The sequence below is a fragment of the Hyperolius riggenbachi genome, chromosome 3 (assembly GCF_040937935.1).
Source record: "Hyperolius riggenbachi isolate aHypRig1 chromosome 3, aHypRig1.pri, whole genome shotgun sequence".
NCBI lineage: Eukaryota > Metazoa > Chordata > Amphibia > Anura > Hyperoliidae > Hyperolius > Hyperolius riggenbachi.
The window spans coordinates 489,601,806-489,620,676 of record NC_090648.1 but is presented as its reverse complement, the minus strand read 5'-3'; the positions used below and the strand labels follow the sequence as shown (position 1 = coordinate 489,620,676).

Below are 18,871 nucleotides of genomic sequence, written 5' to 3'. Positions count from 1 at the left end.
GAGGCTCCAGCCTCAGGGCGCAGTGTAGGAGGGGGCAGGGCAGGGCTGGGCCGAGGGAGGCTTCAGCCTCAGAGCGCAGTGTAGGAGGGGGCGCAGGGCGGGGCCAGGCAGAGGCGAGAGAGGCTCCAGCCTCAGGGCGCAGTGTAGGAGGGGGCGCACAACTCACTCAGCTATCATTCCCCTATTGTGTTTGAAGCAGAGAGAAATAAGAAAAGGGAATACATGGCAGTGACTGCAAGCCAGATAACTAGAGATTAAGGCGTTAGGGGTCCTGAGGCGCCTCTTAGTCTAATAGCAATCAGTGTGTGCCGCCTGGGGTGGGAGGGATGGAGGGGCGCACTTTGGTGTCTCAGCATTAGGTGCTGGTGGACCTTGTCCCGGTCCTGCCGATAGTGTCCGGATCTGATCAGGCTTGGCTATTTTTTTTTTTAACAATTAAAAGGTCTCGGCTTTGTCCACCGGATCCCGAGGGGGAAGCTGGTACTGCGCCTGCCCAGAGGTAAATATTGCTGTCTCCAGCTGTTCGAGGTAGCCAGTCCTAAACATTTACAAAGCAGGTTAAATGTTTTATTGTCTCTAATCAGTGGCAGCCTATTACTTTCCCCAGAGTAAAAATACATGAACGATTGACCTTTTTTATCTCTCTCCCTGCCTTCAGAAGTTGTATTCCGCCAGGAAAACTTTTATGGCTGTAACTTGCTTATCAGTGAAGTCAACAATATTCCCAACAAGCTACGAACAGAAGCGGTCACTTGCCTGCCTGAAAATTAACTCTTTCAGGCAGAAAAATAATTTAAAAAAATATAAATCAGCCTGGTTAATAATGTTTTGCACGGTACATACGCGTTTAGCTTGTTATATTGCCTCGGTTACACTTTTAGACACCTTTATATCTATGTGGAAATGTCACATTGTGGATACGAAGCATCTTCTCATCCACCATCTACATAAATACATAAAATAAAATACATTTAGGTGACGTATTTTATCAGTGAACAGCTGTGTCATTCTGTCCAGCCAGTCTCACGATTCACACGCCTCTGCCACACGCACAGCCAGTCAGGTCATGTAAGCATTTCCTGTATCAGCCAGCCCCGCCCCCTGCCTGCTGATTGGACGAAGAATCGGCTGTCTGTGTTTCATGCACTTTTGTTTTATGTCCTCCGCAGGTATTTGTGTTTGATGCTTATTTTATGTTTTGTTATTTTCTTTTGATGTTTTCTGTTTTTTTCTGTGACATGCATGCATGTTTTCAGTTTTATTTTTGTTTCCTTTTAGTGTGTTGGTTGTTATCATTCTGAAGAGGTGCGCAGGCAGGTGTTTAGCTGGTAATGCATGCGCCCCAGTGACAGGCTGCCACCGGGGGGCGCCAGGTGGGTGACTCATCTGTAATGCAAGGTGGACTCATGATGGGACGAGGTGGATTTTCTTTGCTTCATATTGATTTTTAGTCACTGCTTTGTATGATGTCGTCTGCTGCTCTCATGAAATGCATTATGATGTGCTTGTTTCAGGTCATGTCTCCATCTGGACAGTCTAAGGGTCCTTTTACACTATGCATTAGTACGCATTAGAATGCGTTAATACGCGTTTTTTTCCATAGCTGTGCATTAAGAAAAAGCTTTCAGTTAAAACGTGTATAGCGTAAAAGAGGCAATAGGGAAACATGGACATTACTTTGAAAATCAGTTTTCTTTCAGTTATAACTGAGAGCAATTGCTTAACCAGAGATGACGTAAGGAAAGGTATTATACATAACTGGGGCTTCCTCCAGCCCCATACGCATGGATCGCTCACACGGCCATCCACCGCTTCCTGTTTCTGCCGGTACCGGGTCCCGAAGTTTCGGCCAGTCGGCGGCAGCATGCGGCCAATTGTCCGCATCACAGGTGCTCCCTCCATAACCGTACGCGTGCGGCGCCCTACTGCGCAGCCGCATGCATAAGGGTATGGAGGGAGCCCCTGTTCATGCGGACAATTGGCTGCGTCCGCCGGAAGTGACGGGACCCAGTACCGCCGATACAGGAAGCGGAGGATGGCGGCGTGGGAGTGATCCAGGCTTATGGGGCTGGAAGAAGCCCCAGGTATGCATAAAAGCTTTTTTCATTTTCTCTTGCTGGCCATCTCTGGTTCCCTTTAAGGAGTTATCAGGGAAATTATAGAAAACTAGTAGACCCAGCCCGTTTAAAAATGAAATAACAAACGGGCTAGGTCTGTCACCGGCATCCACCGCGCACACGCACGTGCCCGCCACACGCCCGCCCCTCCTGGCCCCCCGCCGCGCCATTCCCCCAGCTCTCCTTTGTGTCTCTGTGTCCCTACCTGCACATGCGCACAACAAAAACACACACACACACACACACCACACACACACACACACTACACACACCACACACACCACACACACACACCACGCACTACACACACACACACACACACACCACGCACTACACACACACACACACACACACACACACCACGCACTACACACACACACACACACACACACACACACACACACACTGTACACACACACACACACACACACACTGTACACACACACACTGTACACACACACACACCACACACCACACACCACACACACACACCACACACACACACACACACACACACACACACACACACACACTACACACACACTACACACACACTACACACACACTACACACACACACCACACACACACCACACACACACACTACACACACACACCACACACACTACACACACACACCACACACTACACACACACTACACACACCACTCACACACACACACCACACACACACACACACACTGTACACACACACATCACACACACACCACTCACATCACACACACACACACCACACACACACACACACACACACACACACACACACTGTACACACACACATCACACACACCACTCACATCACACACCACACACACACTGTACACACACACTGTACACACACACACACACACTGTACACACACACACTGTACACACACACACTGTACACACACACACACTACACACACTGTACACACACACACACACACACACACACTGTACACACACACACACACTGTACACACACTGTACACACACACCACACACACACCACACACACACACACACACATCACACACACCACTCACATCACACACACACACCACACACACACACTGTACACACACACACATCACACACACCACTCACATCACACACACACACACACCACACACACTACACACACACACACTGTACACACACACACACACACCACACACACACACACACTGTACACACACACACACACACTGTACACACACACATCACACACACCACTCACATCACACACACACACACACACACACTACACCCACACACACTGTACACACACACATCACACACACACACCACTCACATCACACATCACACACCACACACACACACACTGTACACACACACACACACACTGTACACACACACACACACACACACTGTACACACACACACACACACAGTACACACACACACACACTGTACACACACACACTGTACACACACACACACACACACACACACACACACACACACACACACACACACACACACACACACACACACACTACACACACTGTACACACACACACACACACACACTGTACACAGACTGTACACAGACTGTACACACACACATACTGTACACACACACACACACAGGATGCAGAGACATTAGGGTTTTATTATATAGGATGAGCTTTACTCACCTGGGACTTTCTCCAGCCCCTTTCAGCCGACTGTCCCACGCTGACCGCTCCGCGTCGCCGTCCTGGTCTCTGTGCACAGTGTGGAGGCCGACCCCGAGGTCATCCACACTACGCCTGCGTAGTAAGCCGCGTACAACATGGGCTTGATTGACAGCGGCGGTTCGCGCAGGCGCAGTGCGGACGACCTCGGGGTCGGCCTCCACACTGTGCACGGAGAGCGGGACGGCGGCACAGAGCGAAGCGTTCGGAGTGGGACAGTTGGCTGCAAGGGGCTGGAGAAAGGCCCAGGTGAGTAACGCTCATTTTCTATAATTTCCCTGATAACTCCTCTTTCACAGTGGGACATTAAAGTCGCACGTTATAAAAATGTATAACGCAGACTAACGCACAGCAATACAAAGTCTGTGCGACATTCGCAGTGCAGACGTTGCGTTGTGTGTAACGTGTAGCAATCTTTAGAGTATGCTGCATGCTGTGCATTTAGCGATACATTTGCTGCGTTATGTGTGTTGCACATGCTTAGTAGAATTTTTTTTTTAAATGTAACGCATGCGCCGTTTTCGTTCGATCAGTATGCAACGAAAACGGTGCACCAAGAGACACATAACGTAGTACAAAATAAAGTCCAATTTTATAACCAACATGCGCTGCGTTAGGGGCACGTTGTGCGACTTTAACGTCGCATCAAATGCAACGTCCCACTGTGAAAGAGACCTTAGTGTAAATGGGGCCTAAGAAGAAAGTTTATTTACTTTTCTTTTTTAGAACATGCTTCATTCTGTCACTGTTGCAGTTTAAGCTATAAAACAAAATGCAGAAATGATGACCCTTAGAACTTTCCTGCAGTAAAACATTATCTCAAGCTGTCTCTTACTGTTTCTTGGATGTTTAAGGGCTGGTTCACATTGGGCGCTAGGGCTGCACGATTAATAGTTTTAAAATCCAAATCGCGATGTGGGGCACGACGATTACATAATCGTGAAAGCTGCAATTTTTTTTTTACGCGCATGTCTTTCCGCATCTCGACGCATATAATTATAGCGCAACCTACTTTCAGCCTCTTCTTACTTCCTCTCCCAGGCGTCGTCAGTCGCGTTGATTACAGCGCCCCCTGTGATGATGAAACTGGAAGTCATCACAGTGGGCGCTGATATTAATGTGATGGGCGGTTGGGAGAGGAAGAAGATAGAAGCTGCCGGTTTCATCCCGAAAGGTAAGTTGTTACTAAGCCTGCTCTCCCCCGCTGCTACTCCTATGCTGCCTGGCTACCTATACAGGTGGCAGCCACCTACCTAGTTAACCTATGGGGCAATATTGGCAGCACCTACCTAGCTAACCTGAATCAGGGGCAACTATACTGGCTACATATACTGGGGGCAACTATACTGGCTACCTATACCGGGGGCAACTATACTGGCTACCTATACTTTAGGCACCTACCTAAGCTAACCTATACTGGGGGCAACTATACTGGCTATCTATACTTGAGGCACCTACCTAGCTAACCTATACTGGGGGCAACTATGCTGGCCGCTACCTATACTGGAGGCACCTACCTAAATAACCTATACTGGGGCAACTATACTGGAGGTGCCTACCTGGCTAAACTATACTGCGGGCAATGTGAATTTAGTGCTAAAGCTTGATTTGAAGAAAATCTGGAAAAAAAATCAAAAACCCAATTTGTTTTGAGAAAAATCGCAATTTCAATGTTTTCCTAAAATTGAGCAGCCCTATTGGGCACTTTACAGCGATCGCATTTGCATCCACGACTGAGATTCGGCAGCCCAAATCTCGCGATTTACTGCGATTCACGCTTGGGATTAACGCTTGTGATCACAGCGCAATTGCCCCCAAAATGCTGCATGCAGTGCGTGTGGGATTGATCAAAATCGCAAACGCTGCAGTGTGAATGTATCCATAGGGATACATTAGTAGCAGCGCTGAAAAATCACCCAGTGTGAACCAGCCCTAAGCGCGATAACAACTATATTCGACCCAGTGGGTTAAATACGGTAGCTCAGAGAAGCTCTTTTGCATAGATAACAACTGAAGTTTCTTTTAACTCTTCCTGTACAGGAAACAATGAGACTTTTCTTTGCTGCTAATGTTCTATTTCTTAGCTGTATTACACATACAATTCATTATAAGTTTATTTTCGCTTCAGTTTTGCTTTAACGTTCAGTTATGTTAGCTTTGCATAGTGTGGTGATAAGGGGAGAATCTCTTCTGGGTTCTACCGTTGTCTTGTTTCCTCTTCTACGACAATTTCCATCATTTCCTGTCCAGAAAGTGAGTGGTAAAATCTCTCTAAGGTCTTGATCACACGAAGAGCGATTTCGCTCTTTTTTAAAAAGCGCTAGTACAATGATGCTCAATGTGAGTGTTCTCACATGAGCTACATGCTTTCTGCACCATTTTCTGAGCGTTTGTGATTCAATAGAAAGTATGGGAAAATCGCAAAGCGCTTGAAAAAGCTATTTGAATTGCGATTTCCCGAGCGCTTTTATGAATGAATACATCGTATTTATTAATTTACGGGTCAAAGAGTTCACTTACTGACTGGCATCAGGAAGTGAAAAAAAATCATCGCTCAACAAAAGCGCTTATGAAAGCGCTTTTCGGAGCCAAAATTGCTCAGAAAGGGCTTGGAAAAGCGCAGAAAAAAATCGCCATATAAATCGCCAGCGATTTACAATGTGAACAAGGCCTAAAGGTAGTCACACACAATGAAATAAAATGAGCCAATTTTACAGCAATTTGATAAAAGCTTTTTTTTTTTTCCTTCATTCATGAAATCTGATTGAATTTCCCATTTTTTCTGATAAAAGAAGATGGACTTTTCTGATGAATGTTTATGGAATATGAATGCCGTACGGTAGATTGTCAATTTCTTGATTTATAGGGGCTGATTCACAAAGCTTACCTGTTGAATTATCTCTACTTATTAACTCACAATTTATCTCTCTAAGCAAATTTGTAATAAAAAAACAAAACAAAAAAACACCAAATCCCTGGGGGGTACTCACTAGCGCCTGCACAGAATGCACCAGGCTGCGTAAGCACGATCCCGAGCAGCGCTCGTGCAGGCACAGAAGATCCTGACCTGGCGAGATCGGCATCTCCAACGGAGGGGAACCCGGGACACCGGAGCTGCAGGGACAGATCAGTAGAGATGTAGTGAACCTCCGATTTTCGGTTCGCGAAGTTTCGCGAACCGCAATAGACTTCAATAGGGAGGCAAACTTAAACATTTAGAAAAATTTCTGCTGACTGGAAAAATGATAGAAAAGATGTTTCATGGGGTCTAATACCTGGAGAAAGACATGGTTGAGTGAAATACACATCAAAAAAAAAAATCTGTATTTACTACAAAGCAGTGTTTTAAGGTCAGAAATCTCATTGAATGTTCAATTGCAGGCCTACACTGCTTTATTACAACAGGAATCCCTCTCTCCCATCTTCCAGGGAATTGTAGTACTTCAAAAGCCAGCTTAGATACCATGGCTGGGAATTGAACCCAGGCTGGGCTGGGAATTGAACCCAGGTCTCAGTGTGTGGTAGGTAACTCACTTAACCACTACACCACCAACACTACATGCTGAAGCCAGCCTAGCATGTACCATTATGATCAATCCAAGAGAAAAATTAGCTTGCTTAATCCACAGAATTGTACTATTTCAAAAGCCAGCTTACATACCGTGGCTGGGAATTGAACCCAGGTCTCAGTGTGTGGTAGGTAACTCACTTAACCACTATATCACCAACAACACTACATGCTGAAGCCAGCCTAGCATGTACCATTGTGATATACCCAAGAGAAAAATGAGCTCTCTCTCTCTCTCTCTCTCTCTAGGACTTGATGCCATTGAAGTGAGAGAGAGAGAGAGAGAGAGAGAGAGATGAATCTACCTGGCTATCTGGGGTTTTCTTGGGACAACTGTTGAACACAACAGGCCGGGCCATGCCTGGGTGGGCTTGAACCACCAACCTTGCAGTTAACAGCCAAACGCACTAACCAATTGTGCCACACAGACTGTGTACCACAAAGACTGTGCATGCAGTTGCTGTTGAATGATTTTATGGGGATGTATGTGTGTCTTTTGGAGGGAGGAAGTAAGTCTGCTCCAAGAAGTTTTAGCATGTAGTGTTGGTGGTATAATGGTTAGGATAGCAGCCTACAGAGCGGTAGGCTTGGGTTCTATTCCCAGCCAATGTGAGTTGGCTTTTGACATGCTACAAATCCTTAAAGTGAACCAGAGACGAAGCACCCTCATGTATTTTACCATGGAAATCAGTGGGAACATTAGAGAAAACACTTACCATGCTCTCTGTTCCATCCTCACTGCTAAAAGTGTCTGTTATCTAGCTGAGATAAGAATCCCGGACTGAGCATTGAGTCTGGCTTTGCTATAATGACTCAGCTATAATGATTCCTGAGCAAAGCCAGCAGGGGGCAGGCTTGGACTTGAAGACAGCAAAGAACACAGTCTCAGCTATAATTATTCTGTAGCAAAGCCAGACCGACTGCTTAGTCGGGATTCTTATCTTAGAGGTGATAACAGGCAAATTAAACAGAGAACAATGTAACAAAGAGCAGATTAGGTGTTTACTGTCATGTTCCCACTGATTTATAAGGTAAAATACATGAGGTTGCTTCATCTCTGGTTCTCTTTAAGCAAGCTAAGTTTTCTCTTGGATTGATCATAACGGTACATGCTAGGCTGGCTTCAGCATGTAGTGTTGGTGGTATAGTGGTTAAGTGAGTTACCTACCACACACTGCGACCTGGGTTCAATTCCCAGCCCAGCCTGGGTTTAATTCCCAGCCACGGTATGTAAGCTGGCTTTTGAAGTACTACAATTCCCTGGAAGATGAGACCCTCCTCCCACCGGGAGGAGGGAGAGAGGAAGGGTAATATAAGGAAAAACAATCAGCTAGGAACAAGCCTACAAGAGCCTAACTAAACTCTCCCTAGCAGAGTCTGTCAGCAGCTGTACCTTAACTAATTACTGTAGACAGAAGAGTGAGTAAAACGACAGGAGAACCTTGCCTTTTTATAAGGGGGGGTGGGGCTCCAAGAGTGAGTGTAGTCTGATTGGTGTCAATAAAGTGGTATAATGGTTAGGATAGCAGCCTACAGAGCGGTAGGCTTGGGTTCTATTCCCAGCCAATGTGAGTTGGCTTTTGACATGCTACAAATCCTTAAGCAAGCTAAGTTTTCTCTTGGATTGATCATAACGGTACATGCTAGGCTGGCTTCAGCATGTAGTGTTGGTGGTATAGTGGTTAAGTGAGTTACCTACCACACACTGCGACCTGGGTTCAATTCCCAGCCCAGCCTGGGTTTTATTCCCAGCCACGGTATGTAAGCTGGCTTTTGAAGTACTACAATTGCCTGTAAGATGAGACCCTCCTCCCACCGGGAGGAGGGAGAGAGGAAGGGTAATATAAGGAATAACAATCAGCTAGGAACAAGTTTACAACTAGGAACAAGCCTACAAGAGCCTAACTAAACTCTCCCTAGAAGAGTCTGTCAGCAGCTGTACCTTAACTAATTACTGTAGGCAGAAGAGTGAGTAAAACAACAGGAGAACCTTGCCTTTTATAAGGGGGGGCTCCAAGAGTGAGTGTAGTCTGATTGGTGTCAATGTGCCTGCTGACTGTGATGTAGAGGGTCAAAGTTCTGCTCGATGGAGCATTATGGGGCGAATCGAACTTCCGGAAAAGTTCGCCTCCGCCGGCGAATGCGAACCACCTAAAGTTTGCCTGGAACCGTTCAGGACATCTCTACAGATCAGCTGCCAGGGTTTGGAGGAAGCCCCAGGTAAGCAGATCTTATTTTTTTATAACCTCGGACGTATCCTTTAAAGGATGGCAATGATATTCTATTACCGGGAGGATTGCTCGCCCCCCCCCCCTTCTGCTGCACTTTAAGACTGTCCTTGACTGAAGCTGCCATCTCTAGTGTGTATACAGGCACAAGGCAGTTTTGCCATATACTGCATATATCATTTACTATTTTTTAAAGGACAACTGAAGTGAGAGGGATATGGAGGCTGCCATATTGATTTCCTTTTAAGCAATACCGGTTGCCTGGCAGTCCTGGTGATCCATTTGGCTGCAGTGGTGTCTGAATTACACAAGCATGTGGCTAATCTGGTCAGATCTGACAATGTCAGGAACACCTGATCTGCTGTATGCTTGTTCAGGGTCTGTGGCTAAATGTATTAGAAGCAGAGGGTCAGCAGAATAGCCAGGTAACTGGCACTGCTTAACCTCCCTGGCGGTCTATTAAAAACCGCCAGGGGGCTGCAGAGGCATCCCCCCGCCCTCTTTGATCGCCTCCAGCGATCTCCGATCATGAAATCCCCTTTCAAAGAACGGGATTTCCTGGAGGGCTTCCCCCGTCGCCATGGCGACAGGCGGCATGACGTCACCGACGTCATTGGGAGTCCCGATCTACCCCTCTGCGCTGCCTGGCACTGATTGGCCAGGCAGCGCACAGGGTCTGGGGGGGGGGGGGGGGGCGGCGCGGCAACGGCTAATCGGCGCGGAGACGGCTAATCGGCGCGGAGTGGCGGCGATCAGAGTGCACTCGCAGCTAGCAAAGTGCTAGCTGCGTGTTGCAGAAAAAAAAAAAAAAAAAAAGTATGAAAATCTGCCCAGCAGGGCCTGAGAAATCCTCCTGCGCGGCATAGCCCGTGCTCAGCACGGGCTTACCGCCAGGGAGGTTAAAAGAAAATAAATATGGGAGCCTCCATATCCCTCTCACTTCAGTTGTCCTTTAACCTCCTTGCCGGTTATCCCGAGCTGAGCTCGGGGTAACCCGCCGCGGAGGATTTCTCAGGCCCTGGTGGGCCGATTTACATAATTTTTTTATGTTGCACACAGCTAGCACTTTGCTAGCTGCGTGTATCATGCGATCGCCGCCGATTCGCCGCTACCCGCCGCGTTAGAGGGCCCCCTCGTCGAGACCACGTGCGCAGCCTGGCCAATCAGTGCCAGGCAGCGCTGAGGGGTGGATTGGGACTCCCGGTGACGTCATCGCGCTCGTCGCCATGGTGACAGGGGAAGCCCTAAAGGAAATCCCTTTCAGAACGGGATTTCCTTATGGGCATACGCGCCGGTGGCGATCGGAGGGGTGGGAGGGACGCCGCAGGGAGGGGGGCATCATGTAGCTAGCGCTAGGCTAGCTACTTGATAGAAAAAAAAAATTATGCAAAAAAAACGTCAGGGAGGTTAAGGTTGAAAATAAGTCTCTGTGAATCAACCGCAGAGACCCAATATTTTTGTGTGTGCGTTTTTAATATATATATATATATATATATATATATATATATATTTTTTTTTATAATTGGGGAAAGTTTGACATAGGTGGACATTGGACACATTTTTGAAACGTTACAATCAATCAGAAAAGTTGATTGTAAGCAACAAGTAAGGGACACAATGTTACAGACTACCCAGCAAGCTCATGGTCAACCAAAACTCCTAGGACTAAATTAACTTTTTCCAGTGAAATAAGCAGAAAATAGTGCATTCAGTTTATTTACTTCATTTCCTGAGAGCACAATTAATGAACTACACAAAAGACAATGTTTACAAGTAAAAATCTATTTTTATCCTAAAAGTGTAACAGAGACGAAGCACCCTCATGTATTTTACCATATAGATCAGTGGGGACATTAGAGAAAGCACCTACCTTGCTCTCTGTTTCATCCTCACTGCTCAGCCTGCTTGTAACAGCCCTGATAAAATCCCCAACTGAGCATTCAGTCTGGCTTTGCTCAGGAATCATTTTAGCTGAGTCTGTCTTCTCTGATGTCGAGACCAAGCCTGCCCCCTTCTGGCTCTGCTATAATGACTCAGCTATAATGATTCCTGAGCAAAGCCAGACTGAATGCTCAGTCAGGGATTTTATCAGGGTTGATAACAAGCAGGCTGAGCAGTGAAGGATGAAACAGAGAGCAGGGTAGGCGTTTTCTCTATTGTTCCCACTGATATATATGGTAAAATACATGAGGGTGCTTCGTCTCTGGTTCCCTTTAAAGTGTTCCTGAGCTGAAGCTTGGGATCAAAATCAGATACTTTACCTTAGGAGAGGGAAGCCTCAGGATCCAATGTGGTTCCTTTCGGTACTCCAATGCCCCCCATTGCTGAACACAGCCCCCCCCCCCATATCGGGGCAGTGCAGTAGCTGCACAAGCACGCCCCGTGCATGCACAATACCATGAAGCGGACGGGCTTGGTTGGTTATTGCTGGAGGAAGAAGAGCTGCACAGCCCCGATATGATTAACAACAATGTCTTGTCGCTAATCTTTCAGGGGGCTGCGCTCAGCGACAGGGGACATCAGAGTAGGGAGGGAAGCCTCAATAGGATGCTTCCCTCTCTTTAAGTATCTAATTTTTGTATCCCAGCTTCGGCTTAGGTACTCTTTAAGAAAGCCAATTTACAGCTTTAGCCCTGCTCCCTCTTTATTTCTCAGCAGCCGAGGAAATAAATACTGATTACAATAGGTTGCAGACCCAACCAGAGAAAGATAAACAAACTGTGAAACTTGTGAGCAACCAGCGCCACCCTGTGGTAAGCCGTAGAAATAACATTTGCTAACACATTTGTGACTGAAGAATGATTCTATTACAATAATAAATGTGGGTTGAAAGCTACTTTATGTCTAAAACCACATGTTCAAAATAGGCACGCTGTCTTTTTTTTATTTATATAAGGGGGTGCAGTCTGTCACACCTGGGGCTTGAGTTATCAGGCCTTTAAAGTGAACCCCCAGACTAAACATCTACCCAGCAGCACTGAAAAGGCTTGGTGTTTCTTTAACAGTTTCACAGCATCAGAACTTTGTTTTTCTTACCCAAGCCTCATTTTTAGCTGCACAGAAGAAAACTGCCCGGGCATTTCCCCTGATGCTGTGCAAAGCATGATGGGATTTCTGATGTTGTTCTCCTGCTGTTTTGGCGCAATTTTTTTATTTTTAATTTGAGATTTGAAGCCTAGCGCGCGTAGCTGGGAGGGGTGATCAGGACACAGGACAGTTGGAACTGTGTCTAATGATCCCTGTCACCTCCTTTCAACCAAAAAGATGGCTGCCCCCAGAAAATCAAAAAGATTGTAAAAGATTATATTAACTATCTATTTTAATTAACATACCTAATGTAACTTAATGACAGCATGTTTGTTTAGGCTGAAGTTCCCCTTTAAGATGCCCATTAACGGAACAATATTTTCCTCAGATGAGAGCCTTCAATCAGATTTTCACAATCGAATTGTACAGAAAACCACGCAGTGTGTGGAGAAAACCAAAGTGAAATAATGCTACATTCGATTAAAATACATTATTTTGTTGGATGGGAAAGTTGGATTTTACGATCCTATCTGAAGAGAGAAAGTGCTCTAATCGTCACGTTTATATGAACAATCGATAATTACCTTTCCGATTGCTTACACTCCCTTAAATCTGATCAAATGGTTGCATCTGAGGAAAATATTGTACCGTTAATGGGCATCGAAATAGTTATTGAAATGCCAATCACTTCAGGTTGATGTCAATTTTATGATAAACCTATGCAGATTTATGCAACTTTCAGTTGGACCAACCCAACACTAAAGGAGCGATTTTGGCGGCCGATTGACCAATAGACAGATCTCTCTCTGATCCAATCTGATTGGAGATAGATCTGTTGGCCGCCCATACACCACAGGCCGATTCCAGACCGATATTAGCATAAAATCTTTTGGCAATCGGCCTTGTGATACCGTATGGTGATTTTGCCACCCCCGGCTGCTGTCCCTCCTGGTGTAAATGTACCACCTGTGCCACTACAATAATACATTACCTCTCCGCCACCCATAGGACGCCTCTTCCGGTTACCAACCACGTGAGGGCAAGAACCCGGAAGAAAAGAGTCCAGCGGGCAGAGGAGAGTGAAATGCAGAAGGGGGGGGGGGGCACTTACATTGTGGGGGAGGGGGGCAGCAGCTGGGAGTTTCCATCACATTCATCATTCTTGATTATTGCACGCCCTTTACCGCTGCACACTCAATCGTGCATGTCGGCCCGGCATTTTGCAGCAAGTCCGATGGATACTTTCGACCAATTTCGGACCTTCGAAATTGGTTAAATCATCGAATGGGCATGCTGACGGCGGCACGGATTTTCATCCGAGTCGATAATAGTGATCGAATTGGATGGTTAATCGGCTGCTAAATTGGTAGATGCACCGGAACCTTTAGTAGCTGACAATTTTGATTGGTCCAAGCTGCACAAATTTGCATAAAACCCGCAGAAAATGTACATTCACCCTTAATGATTCACATCTGGTTGGCGATCTCTGATTGAGATTGGCGCGGGGGAAACTGGAGAAGTTGCACAAATTAACCAATCAGAATAGTTGTTATGAAACAGGGAACGCCCGATCGGTCGCTCTCCAGTCTTCTTGATAAATCCGCCGCGGAGCTCTCTCACCCGTACCTCTTTTCTCTCTGCAGGAAGGGTCGGCGTCTGGAAAGATATCTTCACCGTGTCCATGAACGAGAAGTTCGATCTGGTGTACAAGCAGCGGATGGGCAAATCGGATCTGACCTTCGACTTCAGCTTATAGAACCTGCATGGCGTTTGTTACTGGTGTATTATAGCTAGACCAGCTTCTGGCTTCTGTCTCTACTGGCTGCACAACACACTGTACTTCTCCTGTGTACTGTTACCTGCAGGGGGCGCTCTCACACCCCTCTCTCAGTATTCCATTGCTTTTTATCCGTCACCTCTTGTAGTGCTGGAGCTGCCGCCACACAATCATTGGGTCCTGGGGTAAGAGGGGGTGTGACCAGGACCACAATGCAGATCCTACAGAACCGCACATGGGGGTCACAGAACACTGCAGAACCTCTGAAATGTAAGGAGCGGTACACACAAGCGCCAAATAGGATGGGGATGTGGAGGAGGTGGGCGGGGCTGGGGGCGGGGTACATCCTTTACAAGTGACCTCTTCCATCTCAGTAAAAAAATTAGCATTAGTTTTACTGTACGCTGTGTTTTGCGATCTGTTATCGAACGGAATTAGATCGCAAAATGCAGGGTAGTGGAAAAGGGCTCCTGTTCCTTTTCCAGCCCCCCTCCCCCCACCTCAACAAAAAGAGAGAGAGTAAAGCTGGCCATACACTATATAATATTTAGCCCAATTCGATGTACGATACGGCGAATTGGCCAAAGATTTTTTTTTATTTTTTTTTACCACTGGAGCACATTGGCAATGCATATTGGCCAACTCATGGTGACATTCAGCGATTGGGGACAGTTTTTTTGCGGACATCACAAATAGTGTCGATCACAGGACAATCACAGTCCAATCGGCGCTGCATTCCAGCAGTGTATGGGTAGTTTGAGACAGAAAGAAAGGGACACTATGGATGGTCAATGAGATGCGAATAATTCTGAGTTGATGCAGGATTCTTGCCGAATTTAGTATGCAAATTTAGGCAGGTTAAAGAGGAACTCCAGTGAAAATAATGTGATTAAAAAAGTGCTTAATTTTTAAAATAATTATATATAAATTAGTTAGTCAGTGTTTGCTCATTGTAAAATCTTTCCTCTCCCTGATTTACATTCTGACATTTATCATATGTGACATTTTTACTGCTGGCAGGTGATGTCAGTTGAAGGAGATGCGGCTTGCTTTTTTTGGTAGTTGGAAACAGCTGTAAACAGCTATTTCCCACAATACAATCAGGGTCACAGGCAGGAAACGGTCAAGACCATGGTCCTGACATCACACTGTGGGGGGTTTCACCACAATATCAGCCATACAGAGCCTCCTGATGATCAGTTTGTGAAAAGGAATAGATTTCTCATTGGAAAGGGGATATCAGCTACTGATTGGGACGAAGTTCGGTTCTTGGTTATGGTTTCTCTTTAACCGTTTCAGCCGCCCGGACATGATCCTCACGTCCAGGCGGCTGCTCTGCTGCAGTGGAACGCTCCCGCGCGCGATCGCAGGTGTGCCCCCGTGCTTTTCCCAGATAGCCAAGAGATCAGTGACTGAGAATGATGGATTGTGTCTCACCTTTGATTGATCCATTTTCAAGCTACATAAATTTGCATGCTATATGTGCATAATTCTGTATTAACTCGCAATTGTTGACATCCCATTGACCAGCCCTAAAAAAAAAAACACCAAAAACTGGCTGCTACAATGCCTCCTCCATCTCTTCTGCGCCGTTATAGCACACTTGGGGGCGGGACCTCACCCTGGCGTTATATCATGCACACTCTATAATAAATGTGGGGCTCATTCACACGAATGCTACGCCCCCTCCTTGCATGTAAGCGTGTTCAGCAGGCCTCCAGATGTCCACCCTTACATATCTGTTGGGCGCCCATTTGCACGCTTTGGGAATCGCAGGGGTTCATGCAACGCACGCCACTCGTGTTCTTACGTGATTTTTGGGATGGTTATTCTCATTTATTATAATGGATGGGAATCGCAATGGGTTGCCGGAAACGTGTCAGCAAGTTTATGTTGCTATTCCGCGGCATGGATGGGGACATTGCGCAGTCTACGCACTTCAGATGTCCTTCGGGGTGAACCACAAAACATGGCTACCACTGTTGCTTGCAAATTTTCGACAGTCATTTTCGCATCGAAAATGCTATTTTCGATTATAAAAAAATTTCTGCACACAATTTTCGATATTTTACTTTAGAAATTTGCGTAAAGGGGGAAAAATAAGATTTACTTTCAATGGCATTTTTGCTCGAAAATTGAATTTAGCATTATTTTTGCGAAGATTAATGCAAAAAGAATATTGCCATGGTCACTCATCAGTGATGGCTACAAACGCGAGTGTGGAGGAGGGGCCTTAGAATTTGGCGCTTGTGTGTACAGTCCCTGATGTATATGGCAAAGCAATGGGAGCTTTTCCTCTGAGGCTCCTGATCCAAAGTCCCTGAAGGAGAAACTGTTCTTGTTGCTTATAACAACCAATCAGATTTTTCCCTCTTATGCTACGTACACACTGGCGACTATGGTCGCTACTAGCAGCAGCTTAACAATTGGTCTGCCAACAATTGGGTAAAGACCAAACGATTATTAAGTACAACGCCGAACAAACGATATCGGCATGATAAAAAAATCCAGCAGGACGGATCATATTGAACGACAATTGTTACAAAACTATTGTGTGTGCAGTTCTCTGCCGAGAACGATCGTTACAAGGGCCAATGCGTCTGCGTTGGATTTTGCCCAGATTCCGTACTTCCTGTGTAGCGCGGCCCGTAACGATTGTTACATTATACATTTCAAATAAACTCTGTTTTCAAGTTAACTACCATATATTTTTATCTATTGTAACCCCATGTTTGTGTATTTTTTTTTTATTTTATAAAAATATAAACGCAACATTTCCCTCTTATCGTTCTTTTCTGCGAGAACGATCGTTAATGTGTATGATGATTGCTGTATTCCATCGTTGCATTCCAATCTTTCCAATATTGTTCGTCTGGTAATCATCGTTCTTTGTAAACGATCGTTATCGCAAGTGTGTACGTAGCATTAGGGTGCCTACACACATCCAATTTTAATTGGCCAATCGGGGACTAATTGTACCACCTCCATGTAGTATGAGAGCTTTCCTATACAATCTGTTCATAGTATTCAGAATCTGTTGACCCTTATACAGCAGTGGTAAAATTGACCACTCATTGGCCAATCAAAATTGTATGTGTGTATGCACCCTTACTCTGTCTTCTCGTGCTGCTTGCAAGAAAGGTACAATCTGATTGGCTGCTGCAGGTGGCAGCAACCAGGCTCCTGCAGAGATGTATGGATAAGGAGCCTCTCTCTCTCTTTCGTGTAGTAATAGTTCACTGTATTTTCTAGCGCTTTTAAATGGAGATTATTGTCAGAATATTTGATAAACCCAGAAACCGAGTCATGGAAAGCACGGTCTGCCGCGCGCCGGCGCCGAATGCTGTGTGAGAATCGCATCTCAGGGCTTTATTGTTGCATCGGTTGTATGGTTTGTGTCATTCAATCAAATAAAATCCTGATCTTATATATCACTGTGGTGTTCTGTGCTTCGTGTACAATAGTTTTATCTTGATCTGGAGCGGAGGACCAAATAAATGTTTGCAAAAATGCTGGGTGGTCTATTGTAGTGCAGCTGACATATTCACGTATGCACATCGGTCTATGCGAAAGCACAAACTCGTTGTCCTTATCTATGGATTGTACACTTCAGCACAATGCAGCAGAATCCACCCTTAAGGCTGCCATACACTGGTCGATTGCCACCAGATCGACCAGCAGATAGATCGCTCTGTGATCGAATCTGATCAAAGAGGGATCTACTGGCTGCCTACACTGCAAACAGATTTTGAATTGATTCCACTATGAAACCGATTCACAATCTGTGGAGCTGCCTGTGCCGCCGCCCCCAGCATACATTACCTGAGTCCCCCCCCCCCCCCCCCCCCCGGTCTCCGCTGTCTCTTCTCCACTCTGGGCTCCAGCTTCACTTTACTTCCTGTCCGGGGAAGTTTAAACAGTAGAGGGCGCTCTACTGGTAAAACGTCCTGTCGGGACAGGAAGAAGTGAAGCCAGCCAGAGCCCAGCGCGGAGAAGAGACAGCGGGGACACGCGCCGGCGGAGCAGGCAATGTACCGCCACTAGCATCGGTCGGACATTCGAACGCCGCTATCAACGCACTCCCGACCCACCGGCGATTGAGTGAAATCTTCCGCGCGAACAGATCGACGGGACGGGATTTCGGATGGAAATCGGTAGTTCGGTCGGTGTTTGCGCATCGATTTCACAGCAGATTCAATCACAGTGATCGAATCTGCTGTCTATCGCCGGGAAATCGTTTAAGTGTATGGGCACCTTTAGGCTGAGCACACACTTGAGCATGCAAAATTGCATCCCCTTTTTCTTTTGTGCGTCTCACTGCGACCGCATGTTCGCAGACACGGCCACAAAAGCATATTCAACAAACTCTTGAACAAGTCTGCCGCCATTTATGAAACCCAGTTGAACCGCCCTACCACATCCTTCAGCCATGTTTCCAAATATAGGCGGGTAT

General features: G+C 46.2%; 1 protein-coding gene across 1 annotated transcript in view; it reads left to right on the top strand.

Annotated features, from left to right (window-relative positions):
• Positions 1-17,852, top strand: part of SULT4A1 (sulfotransferase family 4A member 1) — a 41,343-nt gene extending 23,491 nt beyond the window's left edge. The window contains exon 7 of the mRNA XM_068278178.1: positions 14,285-17,852. Coding sequence (XP_068134279.1) covers positions 14,285-14,397 — 113 coding nt within the window. The 3' untranslated portion in view covers positions 14,398-17,852. The remainder of the gene's footprint in view (positions 1-14,284) is intronic.
• Positions 17,853-18,871: the final 1,019 nt, after the last annotated feature.